The sequence below is a fragment of the Phoxinus phoxinus genome (genome assembly GCF_949152265.1).
Source record: "Phoxinus phoxinus genome assembly, chromosome: 8".
NCBI lineage: Eukaryota > Metazoa > Chordata > Actinopteri > Cypriniformes > Leuciscidae > Phoxinus > Phoxinus phoxinus.
The window spans coordinates 30,994,583-31,019,360 of NC_136883.1; the positions used below are offsets into that span (position 1 = coordinate 30,994,583).

Consider the following 24,778-nt stretch of genomic DNA (forward strand, 5'->3'; position numbering starts at 1 on the left):
TAGATAGATAGATAGATAGATAGATAGATAGATAGATAGATAGATAGATAGATAGATAGATAGATAGATAGATAGATAGATAGATAGATAGATAGATAGATAGATAGATAATAAAAATGGCTAAGATTGTCAATTAAAACATCAGTCTGCTCTTATGACTTGCATGCTGTGGCTTATCTGAAACTTTATCATTTGAGACTAAATTGCCAGCTGAGTAGGAACACTGAATAGACTTCATGTGATCTTCTTTCTTATTGCAACATAAATTGATCTTGGAGTAGGCTACTTATCAAAATGAGTTATATAATTTACTTGGTTCCACAAAAGCAGCCGCCAATGGCCTCAAGATGTCACTATGCTGAGATTCTTTTTACAGAATCATGAATCAAAATGTTTGGGACAATTTAAGTGAAAAGCTAAAATAATAATAATAATAATAATAAGACATGCTAGGCCTTATTGGATAAGTCCCATTTTTGCTGTAATGGCAGCAGCACTCTGCTTGAACTCCACAAGTTTGCGTAAACCCGATGATCATATCATCCATAATAATTTGAGAATTATCAAAAGAGAATCTTGTGCTTGACCTTTTATATAATGGAATTAAAATGGTCAATGTCACAAATATGCTAATTTGATTATGCGGCACTGTGACCCAAACAGTGCCTCATCTGAAATATTTCTCTCTCATTTGACAAGTGTTTTATGTTTATTTTTGTTTGTTTGTTTTACAATATTAGGACTCTTATATTTGAATTGTCTTAAGTCATTTATTTCTTTCAACTAGCCTAGTTTAAAAATACATGAATGTAGGCTACATTTAGGCTACTTTTCCATGAAAAACTTTTCCTTTTTATGAAATCAGGAAAGGTGTGAAATGAAAGCAATTAGACTTTCATGTGTTGAAATGTATTAACGTTCTTTCTCGAACACCACGAGAATTCTCTGATGATGACACGCCACTTGCTCTTGTAAAGCAACACGTGAGCATCTCTGTAAAAGACTGACAGTTTGAGGATGACATGCCCAAAGGATCTGTGGCGTTTGGGGTTGAGACAGCACACTTTTCTCACTGAATCACAGCGCTGCTGTCAGCATGGGCACTTTATAAGCGCTTTACTTTTCATTAACGATTTGACATACGTGAAATTTTCCTCATTGTTTAAATACTGGCAGCGAATCTCGACCATATCAGCGCTCAACAGTGCGCGCGGTGGAGGACAGCGCTCGCGAGCTTCATTCAACGGAGAGGCGTTCAGCTGACACCCGATGTAAGCGGTGTCATCCCCGGGAAACTTTTAGGATGCAGCGATCACCTGTGGAGGATGCCAGCTGCCTCTCAAGATACTTCTTTTGGTAAGACTTTCAAACTAACTGTACATTTAGATGTTTTGTGTGTTGACGTTTGGACTAACAAAGCTTGAAACAAAATTGTGCTTTAGAACACGTGTGTTTGAGTTTAAATATACATTTTTCTATATTCACATTTCGTCTCTACTGAATAGCTACTCAGGCTTCACCTGATGACTGATAGCCTACATTCATTCAAACATTAAAGACAACATTGTAAACAAATTTATATGATCAGTAAGTTATGACAACACATGTTTTTACATTGCTTTTAAGTTATACAAGATTAAACTATTTTGTAAGTAAATTTAATGTAATTCAAGTTGATTGTAGGCTACCTAAAAATGTAAGGCAGCAACTTTTTTTTTTACAGTGAAGTTTAATTACAAACCAAGTTTTTGATTGTTTTACATATATATACAAGTGTGTGCATATATTCAGTTTTTAGAGTTTTCGAAAAACTTTTTTACAACCTCAAATCTTAGGGCTTATTTAATCAGAGTGTGCGATAAGTACAGTAAACCCTTACAAACAGAAGTAGAGCTCGCCTGAGGATGTTACCATAGCAACATCACGCCGGTCGAGGGGTTTTCTTTTAAATCAATATTTGATGACATGTTACAATACTTTATTATTTAGATTTATATATCAGTGATAGCAACACCGCAAAGTTTTGTTTGAAATGTTTAAGGCCTCTAAAATAAAAAAAATGTGTTTGCTCTATTCCGCTCTTACTGTAATGGAATGGAATAATGTAACAATTCGAACACTGGTCACGTGACTTGAACGTGTTCTTTTTTATATAGAACTGTAATCATAGACTAGGAAATAACTACACTTCCCTGTACATCTCTCCTTAGAATATAACTTGATTTCACTTCAATTAAAATATTCACAATATTGCAGTTTCCAACATCTGTTTTGGCTGTTTACAGGTGGACAAACCCTATAATGAGAAAGGGTTTTAAGGAGAAACTGAGGCCATCTGATGTTTATCAAGCACCCAGTCAAGATGCAGCAGACATTCTTGCTGAGCGTTTGGAAAAGTTAGTATTTGCATTATACCTTTACCTTTGTGATTTAAAAGAGCTAACAATTTTAGTTAATACAATGAAGGAGATGGTTTTTAGGAAATATAAACTCATACAAATATCTTACATAAAAATATTATGTTATCTGTACCACATTATCTAAGTTTATTTGACAAAAGTTGTGATAACGAATCATGAAAATGTTTTTTTGACAGTGTGAGAATATTTTCCTAAGCCTCTCAGGAAACGGAACTGAAAGAACTTTCACTCACGTTTTTTGTGAAGTGAGCAAATTTACATCATGAAGTGACCCTAACAGAACACACAGTTTTGTTTTCTATTGTGACTTGTCCTCGCCTCACCTCCTGTTACTTACCAGTGCCAAATATCCCACCTTTTCGGGGTCTGTGTGCTGTTTTTGACAAAAGACCGGAGAAAAGAAGAATAAAATGTAGGCAACCCCTTTAAATGTCACCCTGCCTATTCCAGTAAAGCTCCTCTCATGGCAAATAAACCACAATACATTCATGCCAGTGCCCTGGTCTAATGGGCATCAAATGTGACCTTTTAAATGGCCAGGCCCCTGGAGAGTGATAGATGATGAGCATTTTAGTTATTGCTCTAAGGTGAAGCACTGCTGGGAATTTGAACTTTTTATTCAATTAACACGTTGGAGCAGTCTCCCCTGTTTCCCCAAGCTTGTCAATGTCTCTTTGCTCTGTTTAATAAGTTCGCCAAATCACCTTGGTTATACTGGGGTGCACCAAACAATGTTGACAAACCCGTTTAATTGTGGGTGGGTGGGTTGGATGCTGTTTAACTGTTCCATTCAGGTTTCTCTCTCTCCCTAAACAGAGAATGGGACAGAGAAGTTGCATCTGGGAGGAAAAAACCCAGTCTCCTGCGAGCCTTGGCACGATGCTTCATAGGACCTTTTCTGTTATTTGGCTTCCTCCTATATATAGGCGTAAGTGTTCAAATAGTTTGTGTCTGTGCCCTTTTCTTTTGTTCTGGGATTGGAGGGGTGATCTTCTCTTAATTCAGCAGTTTGACGCTTTAATGAAGAAATCTACAACAAGGTCCAAACGCACATGTATATTTGCTAATTGTTTGCACATGGGTGGATATTGCTGGCTCATTGGTATGAAGTTATGTGATTCCTAGTTGTGTACTCAGGTAACAGTGCAGTGTGACTGTCCCAGTGAAGAAGCCTACAGCATCTAAACTCTCGCTAGATTTTTATCACTTTATTATTTTGTTGTTATTATACTTTGGACATCAATTTAGATTTGTCTCTAAATAGGAATTATAAATGTGTCAAATTGAAGGTGCTTTGTCTTTTTCTAGTAATTTCTGTTACTGTTTTCTAGGAGGCTACAAAAACAGTGCAGCCACAGCTTTTAGGGCGGATCATTGCGTCATTTGACCCGGCCCATGAACCGGAGCGAGCCAATGGTTACTTTCTTGCCTTTGGACTTGGCTTGCTATTCACTGCCCGCTTCCTCCTGCTCCAGCCTGCCCTGTTTGGGCTGCACCGCCTGGGCATGCAAATCAGGATTGCACTCTTTAGCATAATCTATAAAAAGGTTTGTTATCTGTGTCTACAATCATCTTTCTCTGATACAAGTATCTTTCCCAACCGTATATTAAGTGTATGAATTTCTCTGAATCTTGACCCCTTAGACCTTGAAACTTTCTAGCCGAGTCTTGGACAAGATCAGCACTGGTCAGCTGGTCAGTCTGATGTCAGCTAATCTGGGCAAATTTGATCAGGCGAGTACTAAAAAGAGCAAATCACTTCAGTTTTCCTTCATGTTTTCTGGATGATAGGTCACTTGTTTTATTTGAAAGTCTACAAAATATTGATTTTAGAGGGATATTTTTATTTGATAGAACATTGAATTGAAGGAAAATCCGCACAGTGCACAATATATAATAGTCCGTAGAAAAACTGAAAAGATACTGGTACTTTTTTTGCCAGGACATTTTTCTGTTAAAGGTAGGGTAGGCAATGTTATGCATAAACACTTTTTGTCGAAACTCTCTTCACATCCTGATAGCAGTCAATAATAGAAGTGGTCTAAATATTATAAAATTTACATAAATCTTCTGTGGAAGTCTCAGGACCAAAAGTTGTTTGTCCAATCATTGCATTCGGTCCAAACAATTAGCTTATGTTGCCTCCACGCCATGTTGTAATTACCATAATTAAGAGATGGCAACCCGTGACGCTCTACTCTGAGCAGTTCGTAGTTCGCAGTTCGTCTTTGGACTCAGAATTATGTGTTTTTATGCCAATGGCAAAATGAATCTGCAGCAGTCAGGTGGTACAAGAGCTCTTTAAGTTGTTTACGTTCATTATTATTTGAATGTTATGCGCGAGACACGAGGTGATTTAACGGCGTCTCTCATGACACTTTGCAGACTCTGCTGTGTTTTAGAGGAGGCGTGGCTTTGGAGAGAGAGAGATTTGAAGGAAGGGTGGGAACACCTGGAATTTTTGCAATTTTTTAAAAACTTTTTTAGAGTAGCCTATGTATATTTTATGAATCCTTGCTGAACAAAACAATTTATTTAAACAAAAAAATCATACTGACTCCAAACTTTTGAAAAGTAGTGTATATATATATATCTCCAATTTGTAAAAAAAGAAAAATTAAAAAGAAAAAAAAAACTCCAAACTTTTTAAATAAATTCACTGCTGCCAACCTGTTGGCTGAGCATTAAACTTGGCATAAAGCTTCAGAGGGGAGCGTAGCTGAACTCTGGAACGTCCTAGGAAGGTAGAGCCAATGTGCTGAATATTGATACACTCTGTAAGTGGTCTGAAGCAATTAGCACCTGTGTTTAATATGGGTTCTTCGAGTGTACTTTCCTTGGAATGTTTGAGATGGTTTTGTTATGTTTTGTCAAATGTTCCGAAGTGAACAAACTTTTCTAAATGGTTTCAAAAGTGTTCTTAGATATGGTTCAGCATGCCTGATATAGCAGGACTTACGTGGCACAACTATGCAAAAAAACAAGCTAACACATAAGGTGAATGAATGACCAAAGAACAGGAGAATGCCCAAGAAGAGTCTAAATGTAATATCTAACTCTTTAAAAGTGTTAAAAAATCCTAGGTGTCAGCTTTGAAATAAATACATTGAAATAAAGCTTTTGATTTTTAATTAATGACTAAACTTTAATCCGCAATTGTATTCACTGTACCATGATGCATTTCTTTTTTCTTTTTTCTTGGTACAGAGCCTGGGTATGGCCCATTTTGTATGGATATCACCATTGCAATGCATCCTGTGTACAGGGCTTATCTGGGAACTCATCGATGTCAATAGCTTCTGTGCACTTGCTGCTATCTCTTTACTGGGTGTCTTGCAGGCCTTTCTCTCACATAAAATGGGTCCTTACAAGTAAGTCTCAAATGTACTTTTAGCCTTCATCCAAACCAAAAAGCAAATCTTGTCCAATGATGCTCCCATTGACAGATTCAAACTGGCACATATTTGTTTAAGAGTTTCTCTCCAAGTATCCTTTATGCTCCCACAGAAACATTCCATTTGTGATTCATGCTGGTTAAAGGCTTTGAAGAGTTTGGACAGGTAGTTCAGTTCTGCAGTTCTGCTCCTGTAATCAGAAGGCTGGTTAGCCTTGTGCCTTGGAGATATGTAAACAATGTTGGTCAGAACTGCTACTGAGACAGTATCACACACACACACACCCACACACACACGCACGCACACACACACACACACGCACACAATCAAGTCTGTACATTGTCTGTATTCAGTGCCTTCACTCCAAGGAACATTGTAGACATTAACACAATGCTTAGTCAGATGTATTTGACACCCACACTGGAGTGTTTATAACAGTATGTACAGGACTTGAAGTTCTGTGAGCACAGACAAATCATTCCAACTTTCTGTCTTTTTCTGTTTTCCATCAGAGCACAAAAAGTGCTACTGACCAACAAACGGTTGGCTTTGACCTCAGAGATCATGGAGAACCTGCATTCGGTGAAGGCCTACGGCTGGGAGGAGATCATGGAGACCCTCATCAAGAACATCAGACAGTAAGACCCAGACAGTTTGTGGATGTTCTCCACTTTTTGTTAAAATCAAGTCAAGAGAATGTTGCTTTTATTCAGTGTATAGCCTTAAATACCCAGACCTTTGAAGAGACCATCTGACTGACATAAAAAACGACCGATTCAGTGCTCAAGATACATTTCTTATTACCGTATTATCAATTTTGAAACAGTTGTGCTGCTTAATATTTTTGTAGAATATCTTTGATGGATAGAAAGTCCAAAAAACATTGCTTATTTGAAATATAATTTTTCTGTAACAATTTAAAAGTTTTTACTGTCACTTTTGATTAATTTAATGCATTCTTTCTGAATTAAAGTCTTAATGTCTTTAATAGTAGTGTGAATATCAAATAGTCCAGTTTGTTTTACAGTTTTGCTATACAGATTTGATGCCATTGACCTGGAAAACCTGAAAAACCTGGAGAATTCAGTGATTATTTCACGTTCAAAGGCACTCGTTGTATCAACCCAGTACTTTGAAAACACAAATTTGTTTCCAGGTGGACTGATAAACAATTTGAACTCTCCAGACTGAGAAGAGCTTCCCGTTTTTGTGACCAATATGCAACAGTCTGAAACTGAGACTAAACGAGTGATTTAATTAAAGTGAAGTTTGAAAGTTGAATCATTTAATTACATTTCTGCCCTACACATTCTTTAATTCCTATTCCTTTAATATTAAGTGAGGTTCTTTCATAAGAGATTATGGATCAGAAGAGTGGGCCTGGATCAGAGAAACTTGAAGCCACAGTCTCCCACTGTTTCTCTGTAGTATTACATTTAATGCAGCACACGGTGTGCCTTTGTGTTTTTGTTATCAGCTCAGTCTCGAAGAATCAATGTGCCGTTGTTGTTTTTCAGATATTTGATCTCTCATGACACAGTCTCCAAATATCCTACCCATCTGGCATTCCCCTTCAGATTGTCATTCTTTCTTCCCGTAAAACTGTTTATAGGGATGAGGTGAAGTTGACCAGGAAGATTGGCTCCCTGCGCTACTTCTACAGCTCTGCATACTTTTTCTCAGCCATCTTTGTGATTGTGGCCGCTGTGGTGCCCCATGCCCTCAGTCGCGGTATCAACCTGCGTCGCATATTCACCACTCTCTCCTACTGTATGGTGCTGCGTATGACTGTCACTCGCCAACTGCCCGGCTCCATCCAGATGTGGTACGACACCATGCGGCTTATTTGGAAGATTGAAGTGAGTCCACACACTCTACAAGTGACACAAGTGTAGCAGAGTCTGGGTGTTACGAACGGTAGTTTAGCACACACAATGAATCCACACAATAATAAAATGCCATGATAATGCTAAATGATATCTGGTATAATATGAGTATGAATGAAAACATTTCTGGTTTGGTGTTGATAAAAGGGAAACACTCCTCTGTACTACTCTATATATTTCTGAAGAGCACTATTTTTGGCATCAGTATATTATTGTGTATAACTGTACTGAACTTTAAGGTAATGTTGCTGTTACCATGATCTTCTTTGTACCCAAAGCATGACATTAACTAATCTACTTCATCTAGGAATTTCTTAGTAAGGAAGAATACAAGTTAATGGAGTACGATCGCAGCATCACAGAGCTGGAACTGAAAGATGTGACTGCTTCTTGGGATGAGGTACAGTTATGCATTCGTATTCTTTATGCACACCTCCTCTTCTAAAATCTCAATGTTGTACCATCAGACCTTTTCCTTTGAATCAGATTGATACTGAAAACAATTCCTTTTCACTTTTGACAAGCAGGTTTAGTGAATGAATTGCTGCTCTTTATTGACTGATTTTCATGTATTTGATTAGAATAAAGCAATAAGCCCCTTGAAGCCATGTTTTACAGTGAATTTAGAACAGCTAAGGGGCGTTGTTAGGCACGGCATGGAGCGGAGTCCCTAAACCCCCCTTAGCTGTTCTAAATTCACTGTAAAACATGGCTTCAAGGGGCTTATTATTGCTTTTATAAAACGGTTACTCCATAAAAATATTCATTTTAACATTTATTTTATTCATAAAATAAACACCAGCAACAAAAAATATAGCGTTATAACACATTTATTCCTCCGCCAAGCAATGTAGTTCCAAAGAGGTTGCTAAGCAACACAAACGTAATCACAAACGGCAGTTGCACAGTAATACTAATGTAATGCAGTCACAGGTGTATGTTTGTTGAGTAATTTACAACGGCTTTGAACGCGCCTCAACCAATCAGAATCGAGGACCGGAAGAACTATCCATTTTAGAATTCGCCTTTGGCTAAGCCACGCCCTAGAATGTAGATTAACCAATCACAGCGCAGCCAAGAACGAGCTCCCACAGAGGCTCCGACACTTTTTCACGGCGCTCCATTGACTTCAACGCAGGCGGCTCATATTTTGGGTCTCGGCAGGCTATTACGTCGTCATTTTATAAAAAATATGGTTAAACGTTGTGCCTGGGGCATTTGTAAAACAGATACGCGTTTCCCAGAGAGGTTGGAGGGGGTGTCCGTTTTTTTCCCCTTCCCAAAACCGAAGTTAAATACTGACAAGTGTCGTCTTTGGATTAAACTGTATGGACGTCCTCAGTCAGCGAAACCCCTCAAAATCAACAAGCACACTTTTGCTCTAAGATACATTTACCTTTTAACCTTACTGTGTGTGAAGTTGAATTATACTAGTTAGACAGTTTTATGCTGTTTAGGTTATGATTTCGGTTCTCTGCCCTAATTGTTGATACGCTAGCACACGCTGCTAATAAATACAACTTTATACTCGCGTAGTCCGTTTGCTTTGTAAATAATAACGATTATAGAAGTGAATAGAGACCTACCTAGCTTTGTATGAACAGTGTTTCTCCTGATATTGTTAGTCACAGCCTCCGTCTCGATTAGGATATTCGGTGGTTCATTTTTTGACTGTGACCGTTATGCGTTTGCCTGTATTTGGATGCCTTGTTGCTGCTTGCGTTTCACCGTATGTCTTGAATAAAGCCTTCAAACGCATACTGCAGACACTTTTGCCTACTTCTATCGGACACTTTATTTGCTGCTTTATAAAAGTTTGATAAAATTTCAGCAGGAAGAGCCGTCACAGCATAAGCCATGTTGATACCAAACCAGAGCCCAGATGAAGTTGTCGGAGGTAGCAACAGTAACTAAGGGGGGCGGGGCTTAGCCAAAGGTGAATTGCATGTTCTGTTTAGTAGCTACAAGGCTAGTAACCCATAAAGCCTAACAGAGGTCACAGATTAACTTTGAATTACTCGAACAACATTAGGTGATGTTCTAAATGAATAAAAATCACTTTGCTGTTCCTTTTCAACACTCAGAGAGAACAGAACAAGAGGAAGACTCAATCACTACTGTTTGAATGCATTCAATGTGTATGTGTTAGTGCAGTGTAAATACCCTCTATCTGCGTTTCTTCAGGGTCCTGGTGAACTTCTAGAAAGGATAAAACAGGAGAACAAAGCTAATGGCCATCACAATGGAGATGCAGGCCTCTTCTTCACCAACCTATATGTGACTCCTGTACTGAAGGACATCAGCTTGAACCTGAAGAAAGGGGAGATGTTGGCTGTTACCGGTTCTATGGGATCTGGGAAGGTAGGTGTGGTGCCATTTTTATTCAGTTGTAATCTGCCATAAATTCATAATAACCCTAAAACACAACACAATGCAATATATATATATATATATATATATATATATATATATATATATATATAGACAAGAGACTAAGCAATTATAACAAATATTTCACAATTATAGTGAATAAATGAAAGGCCACTACAGTGTGTGAAACCTTTAATAAGCTTAAATATAAGCTAAATATAAAAGGATGAGTAAAGCTAGCTGTTTAAGAGAAAACAAACATTTGCTAAAAGGAAACAGTAAGGTTGTCATTGTTCAGACATAATATCTATATTTATAGAGCTCATTGTTGATGACCATCCTCGGGGAGCTGGTTCCCTCCTCTGGGAAGATCCGACACAGCGGCCGAATCTCCTACTCCTCCCAAACAGCCTGGATCATGCCTGGAACCATCCGAGACAACATCCTTTTTGGCCTGACCTATGATGAGTATCGTTACAAGAGTGTGGTCAAAGCATGCCAGCTCGAGGAGGTACTGACACATTGATGCTCTTCAGTCCACTCTTTGTGTTTGTCATTTCCGGCTTAGTCTTACTCCATCTCCAATTCCCGTCCCTCTCTCTCATTTATATTTCAATCCCTCTGTCTACAGTATATTGCCTGACGTCACTCATCTCTTTGCTCAACCTAACAAGTCCTCCTTTTTGTCCTGTCTCAAGTTTTTCTCTCTCTCTCTCTCTCTCTCTCTCTCTCTCTCTCTCTCTCTCTCTCTCTCTCTCTCCCTCTCTCTCTCTCTCTCTCTCTCTCTCTCCCTCTCTCTCTCTCTCTCTCTCTCTCTCTCTCTCTCTCTCTCTCTCTCTCTCTCTCTCTCTCTCTCTCTCTCTCTCTCTCTCTCTCTCTCTCTCTCCATGGAATGCTCACCTGGCAATGGAACTGAGAACCTTTGTTAGATGCAGAACTGTGTCATATTATCCCACTCATGGTTTTCTCCCTTCACTCTCAACCTCTTGATACCAAAGAAGCCAATCGTGTGCAACTATCAGCGGCCAAAGTGTTGAGTGACAGGGCCCTTGTTTAACTGAGTCTTACATAAAAGAACGGTCAGAAGAGAGATCTGATGAGAATACATTCATGTCCAAGCATTAGGCCGCAGTGTGAGATTTATAGTGGATGATATGTTATATATATACTATATAGCATTTTTTCCCCCCATAAAATTGGTAAAAACTAAAAGCTTAAGGCTTGCAAAACTGAAAACAAGTAAAAATACTTGCAATTTGGACAAAGAAAACTAAACTTATTCAGAGTAAAGTATATATATATATATGTGTGTGTGTCTACGGATGTTCAATCACGGTTAAATGGCGTAGTGTGTTTTTGGATGGTGAACCTGGGATGTTTATAGTCTGTCAGTCCCCTTGTTTCCCATAGGGAGACAAATTAACATGTTTCCTCACAAACAAAGCATGTTTTACAGTAAATGGTGATTAAGCACAATTTATGACTGTTTGTTGCGAAACATCCAGACTCTAACAACAAGAGCAGTGTGAGGTGGCTATTGTCATCACAATGGTTGGTAAGGCCATAACAACAGAGTGTGAGAAGTTAGCCGCTTGTGTGCTAACTAGCAAGAAGCTGCAAAGTATTGTTATTTTTTATTGTACATAATGAGTCTTTATTCAGTGTATGCTGACAAAATCAAGACGCAGACACTTACGCTTTTGTAACATACTTAATCTTCACGCACTAGAAACAAGCTCTCAATGCAAATGGCAAGACTAGCAGGATCTAATAAATGGATTTGTGGAGTCTTTAAAATGTAAAGTGGAAACACGTCGCCCAAGTTTAGTGGGCTTGTGTTATCCACGCATTTTCTTTGTAGCACCGATTCACTTGCTTTTCAGTCCTCATTCATGTTGTGTCTGAGCAGTAAACCCCAGACATCAGTGCTCCCCACTGATTTGTTTGTGTAGTGTTTTAGAGTCTTTCTCACTGCATCACGTAATTTAATTATTATTTTTAATGCTCCTAAAATGGACAGAGTTGATGACAAGGTAAGAACCTCCTACATGAGAATCATTCATCTCAAGTTGCATGTGGTCCCTTAAACAAATCTTACTCCAGTTTAACATTGTCAGGCTGGTCTGCTTGTATTAGAATGGGTTTTGGGAACTTGTCAGCTAGCCAGACTGGCCAACTGACAAAACTAGCTGAAGAATACCTTTTTTTTTTTAGCATGACTCATAGTTTTCCCATTCAATATGTCACGAATGTTTTAAAGCACCAAACATCAAACATGCACAGTTTACTAACTATTCCTGCTAACAAAACTAGTGTTTGTTGTGTGTGTGTGTCTGTACTTCAGAGTCAAATAAAATAGCATGTGGTTTTCCATACATCTCTCACAATGTCTTACTTTCTCTTGCTCTGTGTGATGACGTTGTCTGTTTTATTGTCAGGATCTGGCTGCTCTTCCTGAGAAGGATAAGACACCTATGGCTGAGGGGGGTTTAAACTTGAGCGGGGGTCAGAAGGCACGTGTAGCTCTGGCCAGGTATGTCACACATTTCCTCACCTACACTTGAACATCTCTCAACTCCTCAGATGTACACCAGCACCTGTAGTTTACTCCACAATAGAGTCCTCACCTGCCCTATGGCTGCTCTTTCCCACAGAAGTTTAGGGAAGAATTTAATTCATATGCGTACGGCATTTTAATAACTGCCACAACATCTCTCTTAGATTTACACGGCCATAAACTTAATATTAAATCTTACAATTGAATACAATCTTACAGCCATAAAATGAGAGTTTGACAACCTTTTATTGTTTGTTTGTATGGAAGTGTCCCTGGGCTTGTGTAACTTTTTTTTTACGTATGTTTAAGTGTGTTTTATTAGCAAGTCTTATTTTAGGGTGAGTTTACTGTATTAAAATATTCCTTAAAATAAACTTTATTTAATAAACTTTAGTATTTAAATGATGAAATTCTCTCTAGTTAAAAAGATCTACTTTAAAATGTTAAAGTATAATTTTTTACCTGCACAGGGCTGTTTACAGAGATGCTGATGTTTACCTGCTTGACGCACCATTTACTCACCTGGATATTGCAACAGAAAAAGAAATATTTGACAAGTATGTATATTACATTCTCTTTGGCATGGTAGGAATTATACTCTTCAGGATTCTGCTCGGATTCATTTGACTTATTCATTTCTTGAATAAAATAATTACATCATGTAGCATTTTGACTTTCATTGAAGCTGCAGTCCGTAACTTTTGGCGCTTGTGCGGAAGAACATTGTAGCCGGAGCTACTTCTCTCTGTTTATGACTATGACGAGTCACGGAGGTACTCCGCATTTGTATGACCCGAACTAGTCTAAAATAGTCTGAATATAAACACTTATTATAGGTGTACCATAGTGATTCAGGATAAGACAAAAACACAGTTTGGAAAATGGATTCATGATGTAGTCGCTTATTATATAAATATTTTACATTTTGAACACAAAAAAAGTTACAGACTGCAGCTTTAATTCTAAGATTGCTTTTTGCTTGTTTTCTGAAGTGGCAGACGTGGGATCAGAATTTCTGTCTGTCCAAAAAAAAATAAAAACGAATTTGTTACCAAGTGCATAAAACAAAACTAGTATCTTTTTAGAATTTCCATCTCAAGTTAATAGAGTTCAACAGTTGGGTTCCGCAAGTAAAAACCCGATCATTTTCTCCATATGGAATTCATTTTAATCCATTTTAATTTGATAAATTACAATTAACCGTTAAAAGACAGATCTACTGTGAATCTCTACCAATCAAAGAGCTGCAACAAGCGCTGCAAATTACATAATAGAGTATACTGTATATATGCATCTTTATATTTATCCGTCATATGCCTATGCCATTTGCAATTCTTGGGAAAGTGAATGGGGAAAATACCTAGAACCAAGGAACCTTGGCCTGGAACCAAGGCCGTGAAAAAAGTGAGCACTGTTGCTCTCTTTACACAAAATGTATATTAATTGTGATCTCTTACCAATAGAAGGGATACAATAGAAAAGAGATGACAAAATATACTATACTGGAGTTCATTTGAGCATAATTGTGAGTAATATTGATGTATAATCTAATTTTTATGTCTTTACCCAGATGTCTTTGTAAGCTGATGGCCTCCAAGACACGCATCTTGGTAACAAATAAGATTGAGCATTTTAAGCGGGCCGATAAGGTCCTACTGCTCCACAATGGTGAAAGTTTTTTCTACGGGACCTTCAATCGCCTTCAATCGGAGCGTCCTGATTTTAGCTCTTTGCTTCTGGGTTTGGAGGCCTATGACAATATCAGCGCCGAGCGCCGCTGCTCTATCCTCACAGAGACTCTCCACCGCGTCTCGGTGGATGAGAGCGCAGGCATGCGACCTGAACGCCCCTCTTATCGCCAGGTGGCCCCCTCCATGCCCAAGTACATCGATGAGAGAAAAGCTTCAGTGATCGTCAACCCTCTTGGAGCACCTCGCAAGGCATCTTTCATTCAGGGACCAGAGGAAGAGGTCCGGAGGACATTACCTGACCGCAAGTTCTCCCTGGTACCCGAGAACGAGCTAGCAGATGAATCCTTCATGGGAAGCGACGTGTATCATAACCACGGTGTGCATATGGCTGGTCAGAGGAGGCAGTCGGTGTTAGCTTTCATGACCAATGCGCAAGGCCAGGGCCGCCGTGAACACCTTCAGTCTTCTTTCCGCAGACGGCTGTCCGTCGTGCCTCAGAGCGAACTGGCTTCTGAGCTGGACATCTACACTCGCCGCCTGTCGGACAGCACGTATGACATCACCGGGGTCCTGGAAGAAGAGAATATTGAGGTGTGGAAAATTCTTGCACTTACTGCAAAATATTCATTTTCATTCTAGACTTTAACGTGGTCTGATTCGCTTCTCTTTGCAGGCATGTTTAGCTGATGAAATAGATGAAATAGAGGATGAATTTGAAACGACAAAGTGGAACACATATGTCAGATATGTGTCAAATAATAAAAGTCTTCTTTATGTTCTGATCTTCATCTTCATTGTTGCTACAATTGAGGTAAACTGAATATTTTCTGTGTTTATCTTCATGTATTGTCTACTGTATGTGTTCTGACTTAAATTACATATGAATATTGTTGACGTGTTTCCTAATCATATACATTACTGTTCAATTGTTTAAGGTCATTAAGGATTTTTTAAATAGATTAATACTTAATATTAACATTAAGATGCATTGACTTTTACATAGTTACAAAAGATTTTTATTTCAAACAAATGCTGTTCTTCTGAACTTTCTATTCATCTAAGTATCCTGTAAAAAGTGGATCACGGTTTACACTAAAATATTAAGCAGCACAACCGTTTTTACCATTGATAATGATGAAAACATGTTTTTGAGCACCAAATCAGCATATTAGAATGATTTCTGAAGGATCATGTGACACTGAAGACTCGAGTAATGATGCTGAAAATTCAGCTTTGCCATTACAGGAATAAAGTAATTTATTAAAAATATATATATTAAAATAGAAAAGTCATAAAGTGTCATAAAAAATAAAGTGTATTAATATTTAGAAATATTGCTGTTACTACTATATGTTTGATTAAAAATGTATAATTGGTGAGCATAAGAAATCTCTATAAAAAAAAATTTGAACAGACGTGTACATCTACGGTAGATTTGCTAATCTTAATGATTTCTTATGTGTTTTAGGTTGCAGGATCTGCAGCAGGGATTTTTCTGATAACTGAGTAAGTGTTTTTCACTTCCTCAATCTCAGTTAACTGTTCAAAAACGTCAAAACTAATCTTTTTAGTTGTCCAGTGTTAAACATTCTCCAGTGTTTAATTGTAATCAATCCACAAAATACTGCATTTTAACTATTTTGTTGCAGTGAACTTTGGATGGAAGAGAATAAACGATTTGAGCCAAATATGACAAAGTACTCCAACATGTCTTCACCTGGAAAAAACTCTGCAGTCATTGTGACCCCCACAAGCAGCTATTACATTCTCTACATCTACGTGGCCACATCAGAGAGCCTCCTCGCAATGGGATTTTTCCGGGGTCTTCCATTTGTGCACACTATGATCACAATCTCCAAGAGACTGCACCAGAAGATGTTACGTGCTGTTCTCAGTGCACCCATGTCTGTGCTCAATACTATGAAGACAGGTCAGTGTTATGTAAGGCTGAAATAAGTCAATCTTATTTCCACAGGCCCAGTTTCTGACTTAATGCTTTACCGTTTTGTATCCTAATTCTTTCTCTTTTTTTTGCAGGCCGAATCATGAATAGGTTCACCAAGGACATGGCCACAATAGATGACATGCTTCCTCTCCTCATGTTTGACTTTGTCCAGGTTTGTGAATTCTTTAGTCAAAAGCATTTAATTGATGGGTAGATGAGTTTCTGTTTTGTGTAGGGTTGCTCAGTCTTGTTTTTGGAGATCTACCATTCTGCAGCAGAGATCAGTTTCAACCAGGGTTGCCAGGTCTGCAAATCAAAACCCACCATATTGCTAATCACAACTAGCCCGATCGCATTCCGGAGGGGGTACTCTGGGTAAAATCGCATTCGGGGGGGTTAGTTTATCTTCAACTACAAAATCTTCCAACGGCAACAGTGTAAAAGTAGCCTAATTCTGCAGGAAAACCCCGGTCTTGGCAACACTGGTTTCAACTCTGACGAATTTACACACTCTATCAGTACTACTGTATATAGTATACTAGAACACTATGTCCCAAACCATAACATTCTCCAAAATAGTATGTCAAAAGGACTAGAATGTTTTCCTACAGGATTTTCAGTGATTTCTAACACACATTTATGCTTTTTGGGCCAATATTGCCTACACTGCCAACACTGTCTTGCAGTATGGAAGAGGTTTGAAACTTCTGTAAAGACAAATGTGATGTGTTTAAAAAAAAAAAAATTCTAATATAAAAATATTTCACCAAACCGTTCAGCAAGGCTGCATATTTGATCAAAAATACAGTAAAAAAGTACAGTGGTATTGTGGAATATTATTAAATTTTTCTATTTTTTATTTTTTATATATTCTAAAAAGTCATCCGCATCATTACCCCAGTGTTCAGGGTCACATGATTCTTCAGGAAACATTCTAACATGCTGATTTGGTGCACAATAAACATTTCTCATTACTATCAATGTTGAAAACATTTGTGCTGTGTAATATATTTATGACAAATGAGAAATGTCCTTACTTTCACTTTTGATCAATTTTGTGCATCCTTGCTGAATAAAAGTATTAATTTCTTTCAAAAATACAGAACATACAGTCTATGCTTTTTTTGCTTTTCTTCCAACAGTTGACTTTGGTGGTGGTTGGATGTATTCTTGTGGTGTCCATCGTGCGGCCGTACATATTCCTTGCGGCTACTCCCCTTGCCATCATTTTCATTGTATTGAGGAAGTACTTTCTCCGTACGGGTCAGCAGCTTAAACAGCTGGAGACAGAAGGTAAGGCCAGATAGTGTGTGCATTCTTTGCATGCAGTTGTTACATACGTCTTTGCAGTTGGCAAAGGGATTCCTGACGCACTCTGCATGCTGGCGTGTGGCTTGTTGCCAGGGACGAGAGGGCCAGTTTGACAGGGGCCTGATGGGAGGTCAGTGCTAGGTCTGAAAACAGGGGAGGAGCAGAGGATGGATGAGTTAACCAGAAACGGAGAGGATATCTCAGAGGAAGTGACATGGGCGGGAGGTCAGAGCTTGGTCTCTCGACCAATCATCTGTGGTCTATTGCCTATCTGAATAAGGCAAACCATTTCTGTTGGTCTCTCTGTAGCTCAATTGTCGACACTCTTCCCACTGTCAGTCTGTCTGGGGCCTGAGAGAAAGCAACTAGGGCTTTCCGTACTTTGTAATAATACTGGGCTGGCAAAAACCCGACCAGGGATTTCCTCTGCTGCTATCCTGATATCATTCACTCATAGTCCACAAGTGATGAGCAACAAGCTTCATGGCGGGGTTCCCAGAATACTGCGCAACTATTGTTTTTCAGACAAGAGGAGCTAAAGGCATTGTTGTGCCTATAGAAAGGGAAAGGAATGCTGCCAGGGAAGCCGACATGAATGAGAAAAATGTGATTATTTAGTAAAATCGTGGGTAGCTGAACTTGTTCATGAGGTGACCTAGAGGCCAAAGGACAGAGGGCGAGACTTTTATTTCTTTCTTCCTCTTCCTGATGCCTTCTGCTATTGAAAAGCTGTGGCATACAGTAGATGATGTCGAAATACATTAAGTGCTTGAGATTGACAGTTAAAGGAGTAGTTGACTCAAAAAAAATCTAAAATTCTGATCCGTTCTAAACCGATGTGTCGCTCGGTGCAAATTTTGTCCTCCAATGTAACGCTCAAATCAAACCTAATTTTGGTGTATGGGCCATTTTTATGATGACTTTTTGTCATTTTGGAGATTGACAAAAGAGTCTTAGAATGATAGCAATGATTTTCTGTATAAAAAAAAAAAAAATTAATATTATATCACAATGTGCTGTTTTTTTGTTTGTTTTTTTAATAAACGAAACCTTGGTGAACATAAGAGACTTCTTTTAAAACATTGCAAAAATCTTACCGGCCCCACATTTTTTAACCGTATATGTAATTTTCATTTAATTGAATGAAAATGATGTGTTTTTCAAAAAATTATTGAAATTATGCATCCTGTTTGCTACCTCAATTCAAATTTATTTAAAAGCTTTCTCAATTCAATTCTAAATACTTAATGGATTGCTTCTGAAGAGTTGAAATTAAATGAATATACATGGTTGACATGACGTGTTATATTCTTCTCTCATCGCAGCTCGGAGCCCCATTTTCTCCCACCTCATCATCTCGCTGAAGGGTTTGTGGACAATCAGGGCCTTTGAGCGACAGGCTTACTTTGAGAACCTGTTCCACAAGACCCTCAACACCCACACAGCCACCTGGTTCCTCTACCTGTCGACCCTGCGGTGGTTTCTCTTCCGCGCCGACATCATCTTCGTCTTCTTTTTCACGTTGGTCGCCTGGATTGCGGTAGGAACCAACCGTAAGAGCGCTCTTCCGTCTGTATCTAGGCAAGATATGTGAGATTGAACCAAGCAAGCAGTGGAGCGTGTTGAGTGATGCGGATGCCACTGTTTATTTGATGGTTCTCGGTGGGTCCAAAAAGCCAATGAACGCTTGATTTAGTGGGTTTTACAGACAATTGGTTGTATAAAGAGATAATTGTGAACAGTGCTTGGAAAATGCCTTTGAAGTGTAGAAGTGAGGTCATTGTGAGCACCCCTGCACTTGATGTTTATACTTGCTTGTTGGTGCATGTTAATGCGTGTGCGTTACTCCACAGAGGATAAACCGGGTGAGATTGGTATCGTCATATGCCTGGCAATGCTCATTCTAGGCACCTTCCAGTGGTGTGTCGCCACCAGCATTGCGGTAGATGGAATGGTACGTGCCTTTTAGTTTTCCTCCCTGAAAACAGCATGTTTTTCAGTTGTTCTGCACTGCAGAAATTGTCCTGTTCTGTAATGCTGTTGAAAATAATGCCTGATTGAGTTTAAGCAACACTGACAGGCTTATCAAGGTGCAGGACATTTTGTTTTCCTTCACTATGGGCCTATCAGGAGAATAGTTACAAACATACTGATACACGTATACAGAAGTGGCTCTTTATTTTTGCCACATGGTGTAACTGTTTGCACACCCATACTGCCTTCCCGAGCACACGCAAACACAGAGGCTAAGCATCATTTAAAGGCTAAACAAACCACATGCAGCTTGGACCTCGGTGGACCTGATTACATCATAGCTCTTCTAATCCTTCTTCCTCCAGATGCGTTCTGTTGACCGGGTGTTTAAGTTCATCGACTTACCGTCCGAGACACCCAAACCAGACAAAAGCAAAGGCTCGGATCTGATTATCGAAAACGCCAATGCACAGGCGGACTCAAGCTGGCCTAACCGTGGTCAGATCGATGTGCAGAATTTAACAGTCAGATACACAGAAGCGGGTCACGCTGTCCTTAAGAACCTCTCCTTCACGGCGGAGGGTGGACAGAGGGTACGTACAAGCAATTCCCAGATTTAAACTCCTCTTTAAACGTTACAAAAATCAATGCTAACAAGTTTTCTTCAAACGGGGCATTTTGGATTTTTTGTGTTGTCTCACAGCAAGACATTACAATGGGATAAAGCTTGAATTTTGCAGTAGGGTCTAAAAGTCAGACTTCTATTGAAAATGCTTTTTAAAAATTGTATTTAGTCTAATTGAATGCATTTTTTCATTACAAATTATATTCTCTGCATAACATCTGAGCTTTTGTATGAAGGAGGTCAGATATTCAGTGGCACAAATTTGCTTATTTGATTAGTGGCCTATAAATAATCTAGAATTTGTAGCCATAAAATTTCTTAGTTTTATGGTTTTCAAAATCTATACTACTGTAGATCTATACTATACAGATTTTCAATTTGTGGACTTTTGAATTGTACTGACCTCAGTTCCCTGCAAAGGCGAAATATGGTAATAACACCAACGCTGGAGCTGAGAAAAATGGAAATTGGTTTTGTGTATCCTTTTCTTCAAATCTGAGGACCGTTGAGCCAAGTCACAGGATTTGATGTTGGTCATAATTCTGTATTGAAAAAGTTACTGCATTTTGCCTTTGTAGAGCAATGTCAGTGATTAGCAACATATAGCAGATTAGCTAAAGGCTAAAATTCACTTTTTGCATAAGAGTCTCATGTGTCTTCAGCCTTATATTTGTCAGATTCTTTTGTGCTTTGTTAAGTATAATCTAAGAAATCCATGTGGGAAGGGCATTAGCACAAGCATCCATTATAATAGAATGTGTTGCATGTATTTGTTAAGATGTACTTCTGTATTTCCATAGAAGTACCCGCTGCAACGGTATAAAAGTAGCCCAATTCCGTGGCAAAACTGTGGACAAAACTGGTCAGATTGATCATGTGCTCTTTTTCAGGTGGGCATTTTGGGCCGAACAGGTTCTGGGAAGAGTTCTCTGTTCAATGCTCTTCTGAAGCTGGTTTACACAGATGGAGATATCTCCATTGACGGGGTCAACTGGAACAAAACTCCTCTTCAGAAGTGGAGGAAAGCCTTTGGCGTTGTGCCTCAGGTAACACTAACAGCGGTTCTGGGAACAGCTTTCATCCTCTCTCTTGATAACTTTTAAAGTTGTATTTTTGTAAATGTCTCCTCCTACACCACCACAGAAAGTCTTCATCTTCACGGGACCATTCCGCATGAACCTAGACCCTTACGGCTGCCATAGTGACGAGGAGCTGTGGCGGGTCACAGAGGAGGTGGGTGTCTTTGCCGCAGGGGTCCAGGGGAAATGATCAATGACTGTGAGGTCAAGTGGTTTGATGACCCTCTTTTTCTAGAGTTACTCAAAGAAACTGGAAAAGCATTGTCTTTCATGCCTTTACTATGGCAACGCTTTATATGCCATTGAGTATTTAACTCTTTCCCCGCCATTTATGGAACTTTCTGGCTTTCACTGTTATGCGGTAATAATTAAACATAAAATAAAAACGATTACAATAATAGTAATAAAAACTTTCTTAACTAGCTGTACACTTTCATTATCTAACTATTTTATTTTATAAAAGAATCACTATCAAGGTTTCCCAAGAAGTGATTAGAAAAACTTTTACTAAAATAAATGCATTATATTTCATAACATTTCAGTCAACTGATCTTCATCAGCCACAAAAAAACATTTCCTAATGCTTGACGAAGGTCTGCCTGAAACATTGCATTACATATATTGCATGTTTTGCAAGCTGTGGTAGTGTGTGGGATTATTTTTCTTCTCTGATTAGTTGTTATCATACGCAACTATCAATTTTTTTGGGGTGTTTGAGGTTTCCTATTTATTGTTTATAAAATAAGTGACCTTTTCAAAAGCAAAGCATGAGGTCATTTGGTTTGTCCATCGAGAAAAACCTCAGGACTTTTTGTGAACCAGCGATTACATGCCTAACCTCCAAATGTTCTCATTTCGGGCCCAGAAATGACACAGCTTTTCTTTATTTAGCTTTAACACAGGTGGATTTTGTTTTTTAAAATAACAGTATTTTAATTCAATGTCATTTTTATTTTTACTCATCAAAAATCAGTGTACTTTATTATAGACATTGGACTATAATAGGGCGAATGCTAGTTGTAAAAGTTGAGTATTATTTAAGATTAACATAGTATTCCTTAATGAACTGCAAGTATGTCCTTCTCCTTTCTTGTAAATGCAATTTGCTGGAAGGCTTCAGTGAGCAGTTATTTCTGTGTTTGTGTGCGAAGGTCGGTCTCAAGACACTGATTGAACAGTTTCCAGACAAACTGGACTTCCAGCTGGAATACGGAGGTTATGTACTGAGCAATGGCCACAAACAGCTCATATGCCTGGCTCGCTCCATCCTCAGCAGAGCCCGGATCCTCCTCCTGGATGAGCCTAGTGCCCATCTCGATCTGATGTGAGTCCCAACAACACCACACTACCTGCTCCACGCATAACACCACTGGCTTAATACAAAGTGCAATGAATTCATGTCATGATGAATAATGGTAGCTGTGCTGTCTTTGGTTTCAGAACAGTAAAGGTGTTGAAGAAGACACTGCGACAGTCTTTTTCTACATGCACTATATTACTGTCTGAGCACAAAGTGGAACCGCTGCTCGAGTGCCAGTCTTTCTTGGTAAAGCTTTTGCACTACCTCATTCTACACCACCAAATGAAATGTCATAGTTCCTTTTTTAACCATTATTCACATTTTTACTGGTGACGAAAAGGTCAAACCTAAAGGTAGGGTAGGCAATTTCGGAGCGGCTAGCAATATCAAGCTAGCTTTGAATCATAAGATCCCCCCCTCCCTTCAAAGCCACGCTTCCTTTAAAACACATCATGAATATAGATTCTGCAAAGCAGTACGAGAGGAGAGTGGCATTAAATTACCTCATGTCTTAAAGCACATAACATTACAATAATAATGAACTTAAACAACCTACAGAGCTCCAGTTGTACCACCTGACGGCTGCAGATTCATTTCAGCACTGATAGTGTTGCATATTAAGAAATATATATAATAAATAAGAAAAGCATATTTACAAGTCTGAGGACTTGACTCCGAGTTCTCGGAATTACGGTTAGGACATGGCGGGAACGCAGCATAAGCTCACTGTTTTGGTTCATGAGGAACTGTAAAAGGCGGCTGCTGTTTGTTTGTGGCGCTCTGTGACTGTCGTCTTCAACTCTGCATACCATGAAACGGGTCGATGACGACGTGTGATGTCTGCATGAGCAGGGTGCGCGGAGGTATATGGAAATACATGTTGCCAGGCAGATAGGACATCGGACCGAATTCAACGATTGGACAAACATTTTTTGGTCCTGAGACTTCCACAGAAGATGTACATTTTAATATTTAGACCACCTCTCTTAAATGCGAACATACACTACCGCTCAAAAGTTTTTTTTTTACAAATAAATGAATTTTTTTTATTCAGCAAAGATGAATTTAACTGATCAAAAGCCAGTAAAACATTTGTTACAAAATATTTTTTATTCCAAATAAATGCAGTTCCTTTGAACATTCTGTTCATTAAATAATCCTGTATATTTAGGCTATAACACTTTCTAAAAAATATTTAGCAGCACAACTGTTTTCAACATGGATAATAATAGAAATCTTTCTTGAGCGGCAAATCAGCATATTAGATTGATTTCTGAAGGATCATGTGACACTGAAGACTGGTGGATTTGCCATCTCAGGAATAGGTTATATTACATTTAAAAATATATTATAATGGTTCTTTTGTATTGTAATAATAGTTCACAATATTACTGTTTTTACTGTAGATTTGAACAAATAAATGCAGCCTTGGTGAGCATAAGAGACTTGGCTATCGATTTTTAAAGGTTTGTTCTCGATCTCTGTTGCAGATGATGGACAAGGGTCAGGTGAAGACCTACGATTCCATTCAGAAGCTGCTGAATGAGACCAGTCATCTAAAGCAGGCCATAAGTCCAGCCGAGCGCCTCAAAATCTTCCCTCGTCGGAATTCCAGCATGCGCACGCCTCAATCCAAACTGAGCTCTGTTACGCAGACACTACAGGAGGAGGCAGAGGACAATATCCAAGACACTCGCCTCTGAGCGTCTCCAACTGGACTCCATACGGACGCTTGCCCATCATGCTTTCTAAAGGTCTCCAAATGGTACATTATATTGGATGACCTACCTTCAGAACACATCTGACATTTGTTATGAAAAAGATATGTATTCTTCCTTAATGTCACAGGAGGTACTCAATATCCTCTCACAACGGGACATTGTGAGGCCAGGAATAATGGGACACTGTAAGAAATATAATGCAACTTTTGTGATTCATCTGTTCTTTCTTTGATCATATCAAATGTATTCTTTTCTTATTTCTCTCTGAACGTTTAATTTATTAAATTATAGTGAGACCACATGTGCAGCAAAATGGGATCATATGAATCATGTAAATGGCAAAACAATTACTCTGTTTTCTCATTTCTTAGGCCTGTCATGGAACTAGGAAAGGCACAAGCAAAAACAGTGATTATTTTAACTTGTAAATATATATCTAGGACTTTTCTGTGAAACAAATATATTTTTCAAGACTACATTTCTCTTTTTTCTGTGTAACGCCAA

At 38.7% G+C, this 24,778-nt stretch overlaps 1 protein-coding gene across 1 annotated transcript; it reads left to right on the forward strand.

The window, feature by feature from the left end:
- The first annotated feature begins 1,032 nt into the window (after positions 1-1,032).
- Positions 1,033-24,749, forward strand: cftr (CF transmembrane conductance regulator). The gene is made up of 27 exons (XM_079620770.1): positions 1,033-1,356; positions 2,286-2,396; positions 3,237-3,348; positions 3,752-3,967; positions 4,065-4,154; positions 5,628-5,791; positions 6,328-6,453; positions 7,428-7,674; positions 8,009-8,101; positions 9,886-10,062; positions 10,391-10,582; positions 12,510-12,604; positions 13,099-13,185; positions 14,199-14,910; positions 14,993-15,130; positions 15,788-15,825; positions 15,969-16,249; positions 16,357-16,436; positions 17,407-17,557; positions 18,901-19,128; positions 19,429-19,529; positions 19,915-20,142; positions 21,065-21,220; positions 21,318-21,407; positions 22,405-22,577; positions 22,694-22,799; positions 24,044-24,749. The coding sequence occupies exons 1-27, from the start codon at positions 1,304-1,306 to the stop codon at positions 24,254-24,256; spliced, it is 4,458 nt and encodes a 1,485-aa protein (XP_079476896.1). The 5' UTR covers positions 1,033-1,303; the 3' UTR covers positions 24,257-24,749.
- The last annotated feature ends 29 nt before the right edge of the window (positions 24,750-24,778 follow it).

What these genes read in the sequence shown, in the direction of transcription:
- cftr (XM_079620770.1), top strand. Translation starts at nt 1,304, where the DNA reads ATGCAGCGATCACCTGTGGAGGATGCCAGCTGCCTCTCAAGATACTTC. An exon ending in CTCTCAAGATACTTCTTTTG is followed by an intron (nt 1,357 to 2,285) that starts GTAAGACTTTCA and finishes GGCTGTTTACAG; the next exon opens with GTGGACAAACCCTATAATGA. An exon ending in CATAAAATGGGTCCTTACAA is followed by an intron (nt 5,792 to 6,327) that starts GTAAGTCTCAAA and finishes GTTTTCCATCAG; the next exon opens with AGCACAAAAAGTGCTACTGA.